Source organism: Talpa europaea, assembly GCF_964194135.1.
Source record: "Talpa europaea genome assembly, chromosome: 5".
In the NCBI taxonomy this organism is placed as follows: Eukaryota; Metazoa; Chordata; class Mammalia; order Eulipotyphla; family Talpidae; genus Talpa; species Talpa europaea.
In genome coordinates, this window is record NC_140071.1 from 115,546,140 (window position 1) to 115,566,953 (window position 20,814).

Consider the following 20,814-nt stretch of genomic DNA (forward strand, 5'->3'; position numbering starts at 1 on the left):
TTTAAAAAAAAAAAGTATCAGTAAGTCATGGTGAGTGAACAGCTCTTTAAATCCATCCGTTTCAGTACAAAACAGTTATTTTCACCTTAAGAATAAACACAAAGTATGTTTCCTATGTATTAGTTAAGAATTAACAGTACAAAAGGACTCATCATGATAGTCCTTTAAAATACAGATGTTAATACAACATCAATTGGTCTACCTACCTTTTTATTCTTTTTAAAAATCTTATTTTAAAAAAATATACACACAACAAGAATACCATTCCAAATGCACCAATTAAATAATTTGCAGATGAGCAAGGAAAAGAGACTGTCAGAGTAAAGGTGCAAAGCCTAGTCTAGGGGGCAGCATTTGACAGGCCCCTGCAGATGGCCATGGAAATTCACAAATGAAGATTCTCTTTTCTACTTTTTGTCCACTATTTAAATTATCTATGTTGGGGGTGGGGAGAATGGCAGAAAATGAACTCTACAGGCAAATGGACTTTCCTAACACCTTCTTCTTCTCTGTAAGAGACAAGAAAATGACTTGGCCAGCAAAAGTCCTCATCTCAAACCCAAGCTCCACCCTTCCTAGTGGCAAGACATTGGGCAGGTGAGCTTGCCCTCTTGAGGTTTGGCTTTCTCACCTGTAGAATATACAAAATAACACCTGCTATTACTTAGGTTGTTATAAAGTTTAAAGGCATGAAGAGTGCTTTGAAAGGTTTCAAGGGCTCTTTCTGACCTAATAATAACAGGATGCAACTGCTCCTTTAAGGAAATGGCAGTATCATGGATTAGCACCTTTCAGAAGTCTCTCTGTTCCCAAAATCAACCCTTTAGTCTACATCATGACTGTTGTTGCCAAAACCAAGATATGGAATTCTAGGTATAATTAAAAATCGGCTTTTATATACCCCCCCAAATTAATGAAAGCTTCTATTTAGGCTTTTTTACTGGATTCTAATGTCTTGGCCCATAGTTAATATTCCTACTGGGCCTCTTTTATTACTTAATCTCCTTGAATATTAAAGTGGTGTTAATGATGAAAAAGAAATCAAATTTAAAAGTTGGTAGCTCCTCTGTTAAATATAAAATCACCTGCCTTAATCACCTCAAATTTTAATAGCTAGAAAATCATTATTAGTAAGTATGCAAGTAAGAATAACACAAATTAAATATCTATGTGTGTTCCCACTTTTCTCAGGCTCCCTTACAATTAGATTAGAGCCAACTAACTAACTGTGGTCAAAGGGACAATGAGTGGTGATAATGTGTATCTTGTAAGAGCAGTGTGAGCTTTTTTCTCTCCTCCTATGGAGACCTTGAAGGTCCCATGATGAGACAGCTGTTCCACCAGATGAAGGAAGCTCAACCTCAGTCAATGGCTGCCATTGGATCTCGCATGTATGTGAAGTAAATATCTGTTATGATGAGACACTAAGATTTGGGGTTCCGTTCACTACTTCAACATAGTCTGCTAAGTAAAAAGATAATAGCCCTGGTGGAGAAAAAATATTCTCCATACTTTACTAATATGATTGAATTGCCAAGAATGTGGAAACATGTTGACTAAGGGGGAGAGGTGAAGGTGGCCAGGGAGTCTGTTTGGACACACCATAGCAACTTACAACAAGCTTTTGTACTAAGCATCATATTTTGACATAGAAGCAGCCTCTATTTCAACCACAAAGATTAAAACAGAAGAGATACCTCTAAGATCTCTTTATGTGTTGATAATTAATATGCTGTTTTCACTCATTAGTGCAGATTCCTATTGCACAAGAGGAAAGTAATGCAAGAAGAAGCACACCAGCCCTGCCTACCATCTCCTCTCATATGTCAAATACTCCAAAGTTGCCAGATATAATGTCTCAGTGTGTATTATTTTACTTTAAGAAATGTAAGCTAATCCTATCTTAGGGATGGGATTAGAAAAGGGATAGTAAGTTTTTGCCATTTTCTATTGTGATTATATAGAATACATTTTAAAAAGCAGTAAATCTCAAAGATCTGATCCAAGTTAACTCCCTAATCCATAAGACTCTGAACAGAAACAAAAGTATCTTAGAGGATGGAGAGTTACAGCCCAGAGTTGACCTTGCTAACATTGAAAGAGGGTTAATTTATCTTCTCATGTTAACATCTTTATGAAAATAATTAGGTAATCAGAATCCAGTTCTACATAAAGGGTCATTTCACCCTTCTACAGAGTTAACCAATAACACCATATAGATGTTACATCGTAAATTTGGGGCATTTGGAACTGCATACTCCTACATGAAGCTTTAGGAACATTCTCAGTCTTTAATTTTATTTACTAAATGGCAAGCGGAGTTTACAAGAGGCTAATTTATATAACCACTTGCCTAAATTATTTCCCAGCCCTGTCCATTCTTTCTAGAGTTTATAATTTTCTCACCACACAACAGTTACAGCAACTTTTCCAAAATACAGTCTAAGCATGTCTCCTCCCTGCATGTTTCCAATTTCTCCCCATTCCCTCAAGAATAAAATTCAAGGGCCTCCCTGGTGATGCAGCAGTTTGAGCGCCACACTGCAGAGGCTGTCCTCTGTAGCGCAGGTTCGATTCCCGACTGGCCAGGGAGAAACCCACATGGTGTGGCAGACCTCTCCTGCCTCACCCACTGTTCCCCTCAGCAGTGTCTTTGGTCCATCTGCCTGTTCTGTTCCCCACTCTGTCTCTGGTGAATTGTCTCACCCTCCTGTGCCTCTGATCTGTACCCTCGTTCTTGCATAAATAAATAAAATCTTAAAATAATAAAGCTCCATTTATATATATATATATATATATATATATATATATATATATATATATAAAGTTCAAACCCCAAGACATCACCCAAGGCCCTTAACCATCTGGTCCCAACTCCTCCACCTCGTCAACTTCATCCCACTTCCATCCCCTGCCATGAATGATTCATGCCCCACCACCACCAAAATGGGCCAGCTTTTATATGCATCCCTGCTTCTTGTGCAGGTTGTTTCTTGTATGCATTGTCCTCTTCTCCAATTGGAAATTCATCATTAAGATGCTGACATTTCTACTCCCACCATATAGCACAAACCAGCAAATCATAAGCCTGAAAAAGGATTTGTTGAATGAACAAATAATGAATAAATGTACACTGCAAAAATTGTAACTATATACAGTGTCTAATCCAAATATTACACATATCAGAAGTTCCATAAGCATTTGTTGAATGATATTAAGCTTTTACTAATTGGCTCAGTTCTTGTTGAACAAGAAGGGATTCTCTATGGCTCTTTCACTAACACTGTCAATAACCATAAATGATGAAAACAGTTTCTGAAAGTTATGTATTCTCACCAACCTGTCCCTGAACTTCCAGTGGAATCCAATTTTAAAGGCCAAGTAAGGCAATAATTCATATCTATTTAATAAATAAAAGAAAATGAGTCAAGAATGCTTGCTATTGTTTTTATGATTTGTTTCTCCAAGAACACTTCCTTTTTTTTGAAGCTACAAAATCAATATACAAAAATATGCTGTGTTCTTACATGCAAAGAATAAAAGAATAAGAAATAAAGAAAACAATTTACAATCTCATCAAAAACAATCAAATATCTAGGAATAAACTTAACAAAGGTGGTAAAAACCTGTGCAAGGAAAGTTATAAGACATTGTTAAACAGAAGACACAAAAATATGGAAAGATATTCTCTGCTCATGGATTAAAGAATTATACAGAATTATGCAACCTAGATCAAAGTTTCAATTGCATTCTTCAAGGAAATAGAGGAAACATTACTGAAATTTATATGAAGCCACAAATGACCCAAAAATAGCTAAAGCAATCTTGACCAAAATAAAAGAACAGAAGTATCATACACCTAGACTTCAAACTATACTATAAGGCTATAGTGATCAAAACAGTATCACACTGGAATAATAATAAATGTACATACCAGTGCAACAGAATTGAGAGCACATATAAGTCCACAATTATATGGATAGTTAATTTAAAATTAAGGATCCAAAAGTATACTATGGAGAAAGGAAAGTCTCTTCTGGTAAAATTAGACAACCACATGCAAAAAAATGAAATGAGACCACTACCTCACATTATGCACAAAAAATAACTCAAAAATGATTTAAAGACTTGGTTGTAAGAGTTGAAACCATAAAATGCACAGAAGAAAACATAGGCAAAACACTGAGACATTGGCTTCAGAGATGTGTTTGGGACTTCAGCTCCCAAAGACAAGGGAAGCAAATTTAAAAATAAACAAATGGAACTACTTCAAACTAAAAAGCTTTTGCACAGTGAAAAAAACTACCATTATAATGAAAAGACAGGGGCTTCCCCGGTGGCGCAGTGGTTGAGCGCTGGGTTGCGAAGCTGCCCGCAGACTCTGCAGTGCTGGTTCGATCCCTGGCTGCTCCCCGGCCACCGGAGGAGGGTCCCACATGGTGGAGGGTCCCACATGGTGCGCAGACCTCTCCTGCTGCCCGCTGCTCCCCTCAGCAGTGTACTTCGGTCCTGCCTGTTCTGCTCCCCACTCTGGCTCTGGTGAATTCTCTCACCCTCCCACGCTTCTGACTGTACCCAGTGCTTGTATAAATAAAATAATCTTTAGAAAAATTAAAATGAAGACCCCCTACTGAATGGATAAAGATATTTGTGCATTATACATCTTCCAATGGGCTAATATCTGAGATTTACAAAAACTCAAACCTAACAGAAAGAAAACAAAGCACCTAATCAAAAAAAGAACAGAAGAGTTAAACAGACACATCTTCAAAGAAGAGATAAAGATGGCCAACAAAACACCTGAAAAAATGCAAATTAGGAGAATGCAAATCAAAACACACTGAGATAGTATGTGATACCTGTGAGAATAGCCCATATCAAAAAGACCAGAATAAACAAGTGTTAGTGAGCATGTGGAGAAAAAGGAACTCTTGTACACTGTCGGCGAGAATGTAGACTGGAATACCCGCTAAAGAAAAGCTTTCTCAAAATATTACAAATAGACCTACCAAGTGATCCAGCATTCCACTCCCAGTTATCTACTCAAAGAATGCACAAGCTCTAACTCAAAGGGACATATGCACTCCTATATTTATTGCAGCACTATTTACTATAGCCAAATGATTGGAACAACCTAAGTATCCTCTGACAGATATGTGGAAGATGTGGTATACATATGCGAATCCTTTTCAGCTACGAAAAAGATGAAATTTTGTCATTTGTGACAACATGGATAGAACTGGAGGAGATTATGCTAAGTGAAATAAGTCAGAAGGAGGAAGACAAAAACCAGATGATTTCATTCCTATGAGGAATACAAAAAACAATACTAAACAATACTAAACCAAAACATAACACTTAAAATCTAACTGTAGAATTGAGGCTACCAGAGGGGAGGGTGGAAGGTAGGGAACAAAGAGGGGAGAGGCTGGGCCTCCCTGTGGGTGCAGGGGTCAAAGTTTCAGCACTATGAAGCTATCATCAGCCACTGCAGCAGGAGTTCCGTCCCCAGCCAGGGAGCTACCATGTGGCACAGCAGACCTCTGCTGTCTCGCCCGCTGCTCCTCTCAGCAGTGTGTTTCAGTAGATCTGCCTATTCTGCTCCTTATTCTGTCTCTGGTGAATCATCTCACTGTCCCCCACCCCCGCACCTCTGGCCTGTACCCCAGTTCTTCTAAGCAAAACTAAATAAATAAAATCTTAACAAAAACAAAGAGGGGAGCGGGCCCAGTGGACACGGTAGAAGACTATGGGGGTTTGGTGGTGCTTGTGGTGTGGTAACATGTATCTGAAAAGGTATGAAGCTACACCTTTAAATCATAGAGTATTGTAAAGGATTACTGCCTTATTTAAAAAAATACAATTTAATAAACACTTAAATTAAATAAAACTACACTAGAATACCAAAATAGAAAGTTTCTTGGAATTTTTAAAATAAATTCATTTTTAAAAACTTAAGCAGAGCTACTTTTCCATAGGGTCCAAGAGATTGCCAGATGTTGTAATGATTAAAAACAAACCAACAAATAAGCATAAACAAAGGCTTTGAGATAGAAAGAATTTATTATCTCTGACAACTTATAAAGGACACTATGTAACAGACTGTGCATGAGATGGCAGTGATGGTTAGATTAAGGCAAAAGAGATGGAAATGGATAAGAAAGAAATAATATTAGAAAAGTTTAGAAGAAAAACTAAATAGGATCTAACTATTAATGCAAATACTGGCTAACGCGGAGAAAAATCAAATATCTGTGTTGCATTTTAGAATTAATCTGTTTAAATCTTTGACCTAACTTTTTTCAAGAGGGATAACTTAAATCTTGCTCCTATTTCTAGAGGAGTATCCATGACCTTTTATTTTTGTTTGAGTTAATTAGAACTAAATCAATGTACTCACAAGCAGTGAAATCAAACTTTCACAGCATACATAATTACAGCTTTCAATGAACAAGCAGTTTCCTACAACCTATATTTTAACAATGAATACTCCTCATCTTAAGGTTTCAAGTCAAAAGTCCTTGGAACTGATAAAACAACCTTTCAGTATTATGGAAAAGATCTACGCAATTGTCAAAAAGTCAAACTAAGATGAAAAGACACAAAATAAATTAAGATGTAACCTATATTTTGATAGCAATATATATTTTCTCATCCTTCCTTAACTATGCACGTGCACACACACACACAAACACACACAAGAAAGAAAACTGTTAAAAACACTTGCATGCTCTCACTTGCACACCTAATCAGAAATGTGGTTTCTGGTTTTGATTCAACTTTAATAAAGGCTGAATAAAAGATATATTTGATTCATTGTTAATTCTACACTAAACAGGAGGTTTTAAGAAGAGTCCAAAAAACTGGTGTCTGGAGAATGGTTTTCAGTCAGTGGTGGTTTTCAGTCAGTCATTACTTATTGAACAACTTCTAGAGCAACAATTACTTATTGAGCCTAGCAGTATTGCGGTGAGCCAAACAAGACAGAAATTTCTGCCCTCTGGAGTTTACATTTTAGTGAGAGGAAGATGAGAAGAATGACAAAACATGTGAGTAAATTAGTAAAATTTAGAAGGTATAGGCATTATGGAAGAACAAAGGCAGGGAAAGAACACAGTGAGTGTTAAGAGTTAGGGAGGAGATTGCAACTGTAAACAGGTTGGTCTTTCCTGAGAAGGTGACATTTAAACAAAGATTCTAGAAAGTGAGGGTACTGATCTCTTGATAAAAAAAAAAAACAGATTATATTTCATTTTTTCAGGCAGAGGGAAGCAGCAAGTGCAAATTGCCTTGAAGCAGGAGGACAGCTGATGTGCTCTAGAACTGTTACGTCTAAAACCCTAGCCATATGTGACTATTTGAATTCTAATTGATTAAACTTAAATGCAACTAAAGATTCAGGTCCTCGATTTATACTTGCATTTCAAGTACCTAATGACCAGCAAACTGGACAGTGCAGATATAGAACATGTCCATCATCATGGAAAATTCTGTTGGACAATTTTGCTCTAAAAAGAATAAGAAGGCCAGTATTTGCTGGAGTAGGTTAGGTAAGAAAGACAGTGATAGGTGAAAACACATAATTTAAAGGAGCACAAGTATGTAGGAGCTTGAAGGCTGTTGTAGGAACTTTGAAGTCTGGAGGGTTTTATCAGAGCAGTAACATCTGATTTGCCATTTGGAAGAATTCCTTTGGCTTATTTTTATAATAATACAGTTGAAAGATGATGGAAGGTAGGCAAGGTGGTAACAGTGGAGGTGATGAAGTGTTCAGACTGTTCAATGTTGAAGTCAGTACCAACAGATTATGCTGGAAAAAAGGATGAGAAGTGTGTTACGATGAATACAATTATGTTAGGAAAGAAATGAGTGACTAGGGCCTGTAGAGGCTAAGGTCCTTGTAGACTGATTTTACTTTGAGAGGACAATAGCTTGATGGAAAATGTCTTGTAGGTAACTGGAGAAATCAGAGTTTGGATGAGAAAAGATCCTGAGAGTCACTAGCCTATGTGTACGAGATCTTTCAGGAGGTCAAAGAGATATCTAAAATCTGGCTCTTGAAGAAGAAGGAAATGGGTAATGCAAGAGACAAATTAGATATTAGCACCTTAGTAGAAAAGGGATGTCCACAGTCAAATGTGAAAGAGATGCCAGATAATTCAAGAGAAAAAGATGGTGCCCAGGAAGAGATCGTATGATGTGGAAAGGCAATGATCTCTGAGAGCGCAGTTCCTGCCACAGAAGTGGAGAGGAAGTAGAATTAGGGAGAGGTCCTAGAATGAAACTGTTTGTGATTCTACTGTTACAGAGAAGAAAGTGTGATCAACTTGGGCATTTCTCAGTCTGTGGTAAACATCGTCTTGTGACAAACGGAATATACTTTTTGAAATTCAGAGTTTATTTAAGCCACAAGGCAATGAAAAAAATTGTAAGGCTACTTTGAAGAAGGGTGAATACATGCATTAAGATTTATTCTCGATTTTTTGAGACTATTTAGCAAGTGGGCACTAGGGGAGTGGAATCCAAGACTTCTGTGATAGTGATTTTTAACTTTCTTCTTGATGGAGCAGGAACAGCTAGTGTTGGTTATTTTAAAGTGGATAAGGGTATAAATACTAAATCTTGGAAGGAAGGCTAATGAGAAAGCTGTAGATATCCTTTGAGCTTCCCTTGGCCCCAGAGCTCTGGTTGAAGAGTGAATGGAAAAGGACAGGGGCTCACCACAGTAGCCCAGCTGCATTTTCCTGGTAAGATTTCAGAAACAAGTTGATCTAGGCTCAAAAAATTGATATTCAAAAAAGGAATTTTATATATCCAGTTTCTCCCGTCTAACATAAGGTTCGGAGACCCAGAGACATTAAATAAATTCCCCAGTGCATTCAGCCAGCACGATGCAGAGCCACACCTATACAGGGCTAACGGAGTCCCCAGCTCTTTCAGCCTCACGGTTGTACTTGCGGGTGGGTCTCATCCGTTAAAGGTGCAAGGATGGAATATTAACACTGTGTGGAGGAGATTAAGGAGAGCCCACTCTAAGAGCGGGGACTAGAAGAGCAGTTTGCCTCATCCCAAAGCCTCGGCCAAAGACCTCAGTGTGGAAACTGTGCCTTACTTGCCACGCTGACCAGCGCACAAGTGAAACCCACACGTTGACAAGTGTCGGTTTCACTGACTCAGGGTGTATTTTTATTTAAAAAAAAAAAAAAAAATTCTGATACTATCCCTGAGTACCCTCAGAGTGGGGGATTTGCGGAAATATACGGGGAGGGACATAATAAAAAAAATTAGTAGAGTTGGGGATTGGGGAGGATGAGTTACTAGCGGGAGAAATGGGCCAGAGAATGCCAGGCTTGACAAGAACCTTGGAAGAAATGGTTCTTTCCTGTTGCTAGGACCGCTAGCGTCCTTGGTTACGACTGGGCGCGCACTTCCTTCACTCCTAGTTCCGCGCGCCGCGCCGCGCCGCGCCGCACCAGCGCCACCTAGCGCCGCGGGGAGAAAAGCGCACCGTGCGGCAGACACTTGCGATCCTGTCCGGGACAAGGAACCGAACCGCCTGGGCTTTGCAAAGCGGCCACCCAGAAGCCAACCTCAAGGCCCCGCCGAAGGCAGTGCCAGGAGCTACAAGGCGGGCGAGCCCCAGCGGCCTCCCACCCCGACTCACGCTGTAGTCCCGCAGCCAGGATTCTAGTTTGTCGGGCAACGATCGCAAAGATTCGCTGGAGACCAGTCTCTTCAGGTTCTCCGCCATCGCGCACGCTGCTGCTGCGCCCCTCTCCGGGAGATCGAGGCTTGGGCGGGGACGCGGCGGCGGGGGTCTTCGCTGGACTGCGTGTTGAGGTGGCGGGGAGGGTGTTGTCTTCCTGGGGCTCAGAGCGCGGCTGGTGTTTCCATCCTCCCCCTCGGGTTGGACCGGGCAGGGTTCGGGAAGCCGGGGGGAGGTGCCCTGGGCTGCAGCCGCGGCGCCTCATCCGCTGCCCGGCGCGGTCCTCTGGCTCCCCGGCGCGCGCCCGCCGCGGGGGCCATAAATACCCGGGCATTATTAAACAAACCCTGACGTGGGCGGGCGGCTGCTAGGGACGCGAGTTGGCCGCTTCGTGGCAACGCTGGCGCCGCCCAGCCCCCTGGAGCCCTCCACGCACCTCCTGCCCCGCGGTCCAACCTCGGCCCCCGCATCTGCTCCCGCACCGCAGCTCGAGGCTCCTCCGGCTGCAGCCCGCCCGCTCCAGCTGCTGCTGCTGCCGCCGGGGGTCCAGCACTGGAGAGCCCGAAGCCCCAGAAACTTTGGTCGAGGGGGGGCTGGAGGACGCCAAGACTACAGATGATGTGCTGGCTGCAGATCATCCTTATCTATTTATTGAAATAGTCTCCACAGTCGAGCTTAACTCAGTTCTGTTTCTTTAGGCAATTGACAATGTATGGACATACGTTTTCATATATTGAGGATTTTCAACACCTCTTCATTTCTTTTGCAGTGGAGTTAGCTGTCCTCTGATAAAAATGAGAGGCTGCTCTCTGGAGCTTGGGTTCCTCGAATTTTCTGTAGACTACAAGGGTACATGGCACTTTATTTTATCATAGTATGATAATAATTACTAAATTAAAACAATTATGGTCCCAAGAAAAATATTTATTAGATGGTTTCTTTTACATCTATCTATGTATATATAGAGAAATGGAGAAAACCTCATATTTTTAAAGCTGGAGTCAATAATTGCATATTTCAATAGGCAATTGGGATCTCTGAATCTTTTACTTAATCATAAAACAAGTTGGAACTTTTGTGTATGTCAGGTTGGGGGTTAGACCTTCCTTGCTGTAGGCTCTTTAATTTGCTTGGTTTCATCATCTGTAAATAAGTTACAATATCATTACTTCACAGGATTATAATAAGACTAAATAAAATAATTCACATGAAGTACTTAGCACAATGCTTAACACTGTTGTAAGTGCCCTCATAAATACTATGATCACTATTACTACAAATATGTAGCACAGTATCATATTTAATAAAGAAACTAGTTGGAAACCATCTCAATCTCCAATAATAGGATAATGGTTGAACAAATCATTCTCTAAAATGTTGCACAATAAAAATCTTGCTATTGGAAAATATCTAGTATCTAGGAATTCTTACATGTTAAGTGACAAAAATTTATATATATTGTGTTATACAATATGAACTCAAGATATGATTATTGATGATTTTAATCTGCTTTCAGATTTTCTAAAAGCCATGAACACAAATTGCTTTTATGAAGATATAATCAGAAATAAAGTATCCAAAAACTATACTATCCTCAGAAAAAAATGTTAGCCCAAGCATCAACATTTAAGCAGACTTGAAACAGCTTTGACCAAAAAGCTATATTACTAATTTACTATTTAAACTCATTGGGTCTAGTCTAAGGATAGAACAGATCTTAGAACTCACCTTAGAATATACACAAGATGTTATTTATCTCTACAATGCTGTAGTCCCGCAACTATCAATACATTCAAGACCTTAAAGACCCACAGTCACAATGGTGTGCCTTTTGGTCTCCCTACAACTCTACAGAACATTAGTAGGAATGCTGTGTTTATTAGTAACAAAGAAGCACAGACCACAGTGACTTAGAACAAACCAAAAGAATCTTTATGTGTTCATCATTGACTGCTCCCCACTACTTCCAGAAAAGCAGATCTGATTTCCTTGCACTAAATGGCTTGTAGAAAATATCACTGTTGGATTAGAAATACATTTTGAATGAAAAAACAAATATGCCCCAAATTTAAATCTATGTACTAGATTGAGCCTTATTTTACATTTATTTCTTTGCTCTGTGTAAGCCAAAGCAGAAAGGAAAATTTCTAGTTTGGTTATTACTTGATTTTGAAAGTAAACATACCAGTTCTTTGAATGGAAACAGATTTTTCTGGTTGGTTCTAAAATGTTTATCCTTTTTCAAAGAGTCTAGTATAATATAGATGACATATGTCTTCAATAAGACTTTTTAAAAGAAAATATAGAATTTTGATTTGATTGTTAATTGCAGTCATCTTTGATCCATGCCAAGACAGTAACACTAAAATACACATAAGCAAAGAGAGGGCCACGTAACTGATACCCATTTCTTAGCTTCCTGGGATGTCCTATGCTTCTACAAGCTTAGAAATTCCATACCTGCAGGAATAAGTGGACATTCTCATAAGTGCCCTTAATGACAATTCTGGCCACAGAGTTTTTGATGGGTGCTGAATAACAAATTAAGAGAATTAGTGCCTGAAGTGCAAAGGGTCTATGTTGTTGATTAAGGAAGAATCTGCTGCATATTTTAAAGTTACTAAGAAAGTAGATCTTAACAGTTGTCATCACAAGAAAAAATATAACAACCTGGGGTGATAGATATTAATTAGACATGATGGTGCTGCCCAATACAAATACCCAATCATGTTGTATACCTGAAACCAATATAATTTCATATGTCAATTATACCTCAATGGAAAAAACAGCACTTAGAGTGGTTGGGAGGATTATTTGAATTAATGCTGGTAATAAAATTAGGGGGAAAAATCCCTATACTTTAAATTATCAGTATGGAATTCAACAAGGGTAAGTTTTATTTTAAGCCAATAAGTCTACCTTTTTAATTTATTTGAATGAGATTATCAGATAAGTAAAGATTCTTTTTGGAGAATATTTTGGTACTCTAACTTGTCCCAATTTGATTTAAAGTGTCATCAACTAAGCTATTATTTGAAAAAAGAAAAGGTTCAAACCTTTCTTTTGTGATACACTATCAGTTATCATGGAGAAGTTGAAAGAACAATAAACATAGAACATGGACATTTTCTTTGTCTCTCACTCTGCCAATCAGTGATTTCTTATGATTTGACCTAAGTCTGTAATCACTCTGAGCCTCATTTTTTCCCCCATCTATGTAATGAAAATCATGGACTAGATGAATGCTGTTTTGTTGCTGTTGCTAACATGCTGGTTAAGGTTCATATTGAGCAAATCTTGCCCTTTGTTTCAGTTTTATTTCACAGTTCAGTTCAGGTCAAGCTTTGCTTCTAAGAACATTAGCCAATCACCAAAAGTTGAGCATCTTTCTTAAGTACAATTTATTCTGCAAAACTGATGGGATAACTAATATGCCTAACCTGCATGAAATAGATAAGGGATTTCTCTATAGTTGCACTTTTAATAAATTTCAACCCAGCTTGAACTCACAAATCTTCCTAACTCCCTCAGAGCCTATCACTTTTCACATTTTCTCTGAGTTTGGATATGTTGAAAATGCTCGAATTATCATGGATTATTCTTATTTGCCTATCTTCCATATAAGCTTATGAATTTCTTGAAGGAAAGGACAGATGTTTATTTAACTTTATGTCCTCAGCATAGCACCTGACACCTTCTAGACTCTCTATAAAAGTTTGTTAAACTGACTGGTCAACAATAAGAAAAAAAATGAAGGAAGGAGATGATTGGCTGCTTTCTCTCTGATGTCATAATCCCATAGGGGTAGGATAAAGCAAACTGAATAGCCAGTTGGTTTTTCTTATGGCATCATAGTCTACCACCCACCCAGAAGCCATTTGTTGTACAGAACTGAAATGTAATCAGACTTCTATATGGAATAGGCTTTCTGAAAGCTCTTAATTTTGTCCACTCTGAATGTCAACTACATCAGATCAACTGCCAAGATTTTTTTTTTTAATTGGGGATTTTAAGAAGCCAACGAAAGAGTAACTGAATCTATTCAGTGTAGTGAGAGCTGTGCATGTAGCATCACACTACACTGAGCATAAATATCTGCAATAAACTGCAAGAATAGAAGGTGGGATGCTCATCATAACTCAGTCCTTTCTCACTGAGGACAGTGTGACTAAAAGAATAACCTGTTCTGCTCTATCTGTGCTTTTTCAGGCACCCCGATCCACCTCTGTGTGTGCCACGCTGTTCTTGTTTACAGCTCTCTCTGTTAGGATCTTGTGTCTTTTAGTCAGAGCCCATATTACTATCTGAAGAAAGTCTGCACTGACCCACTGGCATGAAGTTTCCTTGAAATCCAATTTTGATTGGTGGTATTATAAGGGTATTTTGTCTCCACAAGCAGGTAGCAAAATGCTAATTATCCATTTACTCAGTGCCTCTAACTCAACTACCCTGTATTGTCATTTTATCAATGAGATAAATCTTCATTGGTCTGTTTCATTCCCTGTCACATTGGGGGAAAGGCAAATAATTAAAAAAATTTAAATGGCCATTGGAGAAAGAACGAATTGTTTGGGATCTGAACTGAAGTTAGGTGCTCCCACCGGAGAGAAACAGGGATGTTATTCCCATGTAGTGCTGACAAGCCTTCCCAACTCAGAACGACAGTTCAGAATATTTCTTTAAAATTACTATTCCTGCTTATTATTGGCTAAACTATAAAACTAAAGGAAAATTCTGGCATATCACAACATTATGATATCGGGGTCTAAATAAATGACAGAACACTTATACTAAATACATCTTAGAATAAGAAAACACAAAGTAGGGCCTCCCCGGTGGTGCAGCGATTGAGCGCTGGGTTGCGATGCTGCCCGAAGCCTCTGCAGCGCCGGTTTGATCCCCGGCTGCTCCCCGGCCACCGGAGGAGGGTCCCACATGGCGCGCAGACCTCTCCTGCCTCCTGCTGCTCCCCTCAGCAGTGTGCTTCGGTCCTTCTGCCTGCTCTGCTCCCTGCTCTGGCTCTGGTGAATTCTCTCACCCTCCCGCACTTCTGACTGTACCCAGTGCTTGCATAAATGAATAAATAAATCTTTAAAAAAAAAAAAAAAAGAAAACACAAAGTAGATTGAATACAGTTTTGAGGGCCACAAGATAACCCTACTATTTCACACCAGGTTTCCATTATTATAGATAGTTCAGAAAAGAAGTCATCCTTGCCCTCAATCTTTTTTTTTTGGGGGGGGGGATTTTTTTTTTTAAATAAATTTTATTTTTATATTCCCCATACAATTGCAACCCCCCCATTTTGACCCCAATCCCTCCCCTCCCGCCACCTACCCCCCTAAAAGTGTCTCTGGTTCATAGTTTTTTGTTGATTTTGATTTTCACTTTCTTATAGTTATTCATTTTCCTGGTCCCTTATTTAAGTTTTCTAGATTCCTGCTATGAGTGAGACCATCCAGTATTTTTTTTTTTTCTTTCTGGCTTATTTCGCTGAGCATGATCCCTTCCAGTGCCATCCATGGTGCTGCAAATTGCATGTTTATATATTTTGAATGCTGAGTAATATTCCACGGTATATATGTACCACATCTTCTTGATCCAGTCATCTATTTTTGGGCATTTGGGCTGTTTCCAAAGCTTAGCTATTGTAAACAGTGCTGCTATAAACATAGGGGTGCAGGTGTTCTTTGGAATTGATGTTTCTGTGTCCTTTGGGTAAATACCTAGGAGTGGAATTGCTGGATCCTATGGAAGCTCTATGTTTAGTAGGTCCAGAAATCTCCACACAGCTCTCCATAGTGGTTGGACCAGTTTGCACTCCCACCAACAGTGCAGGAGAGTTCCTTTTTCTCCACACCCTCGCCAACATTTGTTGTTGCTAGTTTTTTTAATATGTGCCATTCTCACTGGTGTAAGATGGTATCTCATGGTAGTTTTGATTTGCATTTCCCTGATTACAAGTGATGTTGAACATTTTTTCATATGCCTGTTGGCCATTTGCATTTCCTCTTCAGAGAAGTTTCTTTTTAGCTCTTCTGCCCATTTTTTTATGGGATTATTTTCTTTGTTGTTGTTGAGTCTCATCAGCTCTTTGCAGATTTTTGTGATCAGTCCTTTATCACTAGTGTTGTGTGCAAAAATGAAGAACTGCTCTTTTAGCTGAGTTTTAGTGGACAAGTCAGAGACTAGGCAGTCAAAAAAGTAAAATCCCACTTATGCAAATGCACACAACATCAAGAACAGGATGCCTTGGCAAATACTGTATATAGCTAGAGAAAAGAATGAATGTGTGGAAGGGGCAGGAAAGGTGGTTAGAAAGAGGTAGACAGGAACCAGAAAGTAAGGCCTATGTGCTAATACAAGGAGTTTAATTTTTATCATGGAAGGCAGTGAAGGATTTTAAACTCAAGGTGAGGAGTGACATTCATCAGAAAGATCACACTTGAAATATTACAGAATGACTTTGAGGTTTCTGATGGAATGGTAGCGTCATTCAACGGAAACACAAAGACAGATGGGGGGAAGATTCTGGGTTCAATGTTTGGATGTGTTGACTTTCAAGTGCATATTAGTTTTCAAAGGCTGCCGTAACAAACTACTACAAACTTGGTGTCTTCAAACAACAGAAATTAATTCTCTCACAGTTCTGGAAGCTAGAAGTCAGAAATCAGCCGGGTGTGTTCTTCTGGAGGTTCTGAGGGAGGAGCTCTTCCAAGCATCTCTCCTAGCTTCTGGTGACAAGTCCTGGCTTTTCTTGCCTTGTAGATACCCACTCCAATCTCTGTCTCATCTCCTCTAGGTGTCTGTCTTGTCCTCTCCTTTTCTTATAAGGTGACCAGTCATTACATTTAAGACCCACCCTAGATACAAGGTGTGTCATCTTGACATCTTTAACTTAATTAGATCGGCAAAGACCCTATTCCAGATACCAACACATTCACAGATACCTAAGTATGACTTAAATGTACCTTTTTGAGGGATGCTATTTAATGCATTGTAAAGTGATTAAAGGGATAACTGTTTTATAAATGACTGTCACTTTACACTTGGGGAAATTTGCTTTGTAATTCTATGCTAATAGTATGTCACAGGCAAAAGGAAATGGCAGAATTAAAGGTTTTATGTGATAGAAAAAGCAAAGACTAGTCAAGTGGAACTACATTCGATCTTGGCTTTTCAATACTTGTCTATCATCCTAAATTTCTTCATTTGTAAAATGGGAATAATATGATCCACCTCATAGGACTGGGAGGACTGGAGACACTGTCAGGAGCAATTCGAACTCTTAATTATCCTTCCAGGGGAAAATGCTTGAAGATAATGCATCTGGGAATGACCTGCATTAACAATCTGGTCATGTGAATAAATTGGATCTCTTTAAAGACTACAGTAATCAGCATCCAGAACACTGAGGTTTCCTGTCAGAGAGAGGAGCTCAGCAATGAGGAATCTAAGAAACTTTTTCCCCCAGCTAGCCAAACCGGCAATTTGAAACAGTTAGTGGCTAAGTCTGCTGCTTTGAGTCTGCTGCTTGGATTCTGCGGTTTGCTGGAGCAGAAAGTTCCTGAGGTGTGCTGCTTGCCTGCAGTAGTAGCTATGGCTACCCTGACCCCCTTCCCAAACAATCAAGAAAGTGTGTGATGGATGGGGTAACAAGCTTCCGCCAATAAACTGTATAATACCTTACCAATCCTGCAATTCGGGGCTCAGACTTTTGGGGAGTTATCCCACTGAGCCTGCTGGTCTGACAAATCATTTTCTCTCTCTAACTCCCTGAGTGCCACCTGACTTCTGGGGGAAATTTCCATAAGAATTTGGCCTCAAGAAAATCAATTATCAGGTGTCTTACCACCTATGTGTGTGAGAAGTTGGTAGGTGGGTTAGAAGTTGGTAAAATCAAAGTCTGGTCTTAGAAACGGGAATATCAGATTTCTAAAATTCAGTACTGTTCTAGGCAGTGTAGGTAAAAGGATGAGTAAAACATGAACCTTCCAGAGAGAGCTCACTGTCTTAGATAAAGTCAGATAGTAAAACAAGGCAAAATACAATGCAATCTGAAGTGCCACAAAAAAACAGGAGTAGAGTTAATATGCAACAGAGTTAAGGAAGAGAGTATATAAAACTGCCTGTGGAAGTGTGGGGAAGCTCTAGAGAGAATATGATGCTTGAATGGATTCTTGGAAGACAAGTAAGAGTGTGCACGCCAGAGAACAAGACAAAGGGCTTTCCAAGCAGAAGAAAAAGACAAATAGGAAGCACTACAGGTACCAGAACCAGAGACCAGGGCTGAAGATCAGACAAGCCCAGTTTATGAAACAGACTAGTAACCGAGAATTCTTGCTGACCCCAAAGCACTAGCCTATAATTTACACTCTTCCTGCCTAAGATGTAGGCTCTTTCTCGAACTCTGCAGGAGTGAGGCTAGAGATGTGAGTTAAGCGCTTCCGGCATTGGGGAAACACATTTCTTCATTGGTCAGTGTAAGGGCAGGAACGGGCACAGTGCAGGTTTTCTGATCCCATGCAGACCGGGTAAAGGAGGAGTCAGAGTCCTCAGTACTTTTGCAGGTTTTTTATTTGGGGTTCACCAGGCATATGACAGGCAGGGGTGCTGGCTGGGGCCTGCCAGCCTCCCAGCCCCCAGCAAGTCTTCACTCTATCTGGGCTCTCTAGAGTTCGTTCTGCTGCTTCTCGGCTTCTACTGCTGCTGCTGGTGTCCCCCCCGTGACGCCGCCCTTAAAAAGCACAGTCTCAGCTCAGCTGAATCCCATCTACCTATGCCCACACCCTATTCCAGGTGCCCGCCATCAGGCATGCATTCAGGACAAGGATCCATCATCTATCCTGATGGCGGAAGGGCAGAAAAGCCTGATATTTTCTTTACCCTACAGTCCACCCCCTCAGGGTTTTCTGCCATATAATCTATACATATAAATACAATTGTCTAAGCAAACAAACAATGCAGCCATGGCCCACAAAAGCAAATACATCAAATATAACAAAATACAACAGAACACAAATAAGTCCAGGCAGGGCACCAACCTAGTGCAAAAGACAATTATTGGTACCAGCAGATAAGCCACCAAATCTGCTGCCGAAGGCACTGCTCATACGAGGGAGGGGAATCACTCACGGCATCTACTATATCACACCAGGAGCCGTCAGGCTTCCTGGCCTTCTCTGGCTGTAGTCTCAGCTACAAGGCACACACAGCATCCACCCCCAGGATGCACTAGCTCTGGGACTGGCAATTTTATTCTGCTGGGGGTAATCGCCAACCCTCAGGGTTTCTGTCTGCAGTCGCTCCAACACTCGGCCTTCATGGCCACCAGTGCGACTCACAGACCCCTGCACTCAGGCCAACCCACTGCACAAGCACATGGGTCGGGGATCCAAACTGCATTCGGCTTGGGCTCCACCCCAAGCCACATTCCCCACCCGTCCCCCAAGGACAGGTTCCTCAGCTCCTCACCCTCACTCAAGAATGAGCAGGGCATCACCCACAGGTGATTTTACGAGACTCACAGTTCTTCAGCATACCCAGGCTGCTTAACAGCCGCTTAGGGCTTCTCAACTTAGCATCAGTACCAGCTTTTGCCTTCTTAGTTGGCTTTTCTCCTCTACCTGGCTGCTGGGCATGCACAGGCTGCTTTTGGCCATCTAGGCCCACTGGCCACCCCCAGATTCCCATCTCCTGGGGTTTACAAACAAAACTGTTCCACCCCCAGGGTCCCAAAACATATCAACCTGCAAGGTCCTCCACCTTCTGGCGGGATTGTCAGTCCAAGTTTATCAGTCCATGTCCATCAGTTGAAGTCCATTGGCCTCTCCCTGCTTCAGCAACGGCCTGCTGCCTCAGGGGTCATTGGCTGGTCCTTTCCGGTGTCGTTGGCTGGTCCTCTCGGGCGTCTCCTCCATGCGAGGTCTCGTCCCACGGCTCCGGACCGTATCCACCTTCTGTGCCGCCATGGCGCCTCCAGCGTCATCACAGGCAAACAGTCTGTTCTCCTTAGTCCCTCCAGGTCTTCGGAGGGCTCCAATACCCGTCTGCATGGATCCTGCCGACTTACGCCAATTGTAAGGGCAGAAACAGGCACAGTGCAGGTTTTCTGATCCCATGCAGACCGGGTAAAGGAGGAGTCAGAGTCCTCAGTAGTTTTGCAGGTTTTTTATTTGGGGTTCACCAGGCATATGACAGGCAGGGGTGCTGGCTGGGGGGGCTGGGAGGCTGGCAGGCCTCCCAGCCCCCAGCAAGTCTTCACTCTATCTGGGCTCTCTAGAGTTCGTTCTGCTGCTTCTCGGCTTCGGCTTCTACTGCTGCTGCTGGTGCTGCTGCTGCTGCTGGCGTCACCCCTGTGACGCCGCCCTTAAAAGCACAGTCTCAGCTCAGCTGAATCCCATCTACCTATGCCCACACCCTATTCCAGGTGCCCGCCATCAGGCATGCATTCAGGACAAGGATCCATCATCTATCCTGATGGCGGAAGGGCAGAAAAGCCTGATATTTTCTTTACCCTACAGTCAGAGTTTCATAATAAGCTAGATACTGACCATAGCCAAAATCGGAGAGAGACAGGAAAACTTTGGGAGGCATTACTTATCACGTGCCACACTATCTGAAGCTCACAGGGGTCCTCTGATATGTATAGTAGAGGACGAACAGCCCCGGTCATGGAAAAATAAAACTGAGCTAGTTCCCAGGGAAAGGCAGCTCTGGCTGGCAGTTGTCTTGGTGCTTCCAGCTGAGTCAGGCCACCCAAGGCCCCACAGGTGCCTGCCAGCGGCGGTTTCCGCTAAGGGAGGTATCCTCACACCTTGCTCGCATCGCCACTGCCCTCACCTGACAGGTGCAAGTGCAAGTGACTGGCACGTGGGGCCTTGCTGACAGGTGCAAGTGACTGGCACTTAGGGAAGGCGTCCTGGGGTGCGGGGAGTATCTGTAAAGTTAGGTTCCCCAGCTCACAGATGGAAACGAAAACCCCACCCCACTGTCACCTGGCAAGAGCACCCGACGACGCCACGGGTTCAGCAGCATCCCTAAAGCGAGCTTCAGCCCTCCCGGGGGCTTTCCGTTTCTAAGGCTTTAGTTGTGTAAAGGATGTGTTC

At 41.3% G+C, this 20,814-nt stretch overlaps 1 protein-coding gene across 1 annotated transcript in view; it reads right to left on the reverse strand.

Annotated features, from left to right (window-relative positions):
• Positions 1–9,751, reverse strand: part of SPATA18 (spermatogenesis associated 18) — a gene marked incomplete at both ends in the record, with an annotated part of 43,227 nt that extends 33,476 nt beyond the window's left edge. Inside the window, one exon of the mRNA XM_084233011.1 lies at positions 9,665–9,751. Coding sequence (XP_084089137.1) covers positions 9,665–9,751 — 87 coding nt within the window. The remainder of the gene's footprint in view (positions 1–9,664) is intronic.
• Positions 9,752–20,814: the final 11,063 nt, after the last annotated feature.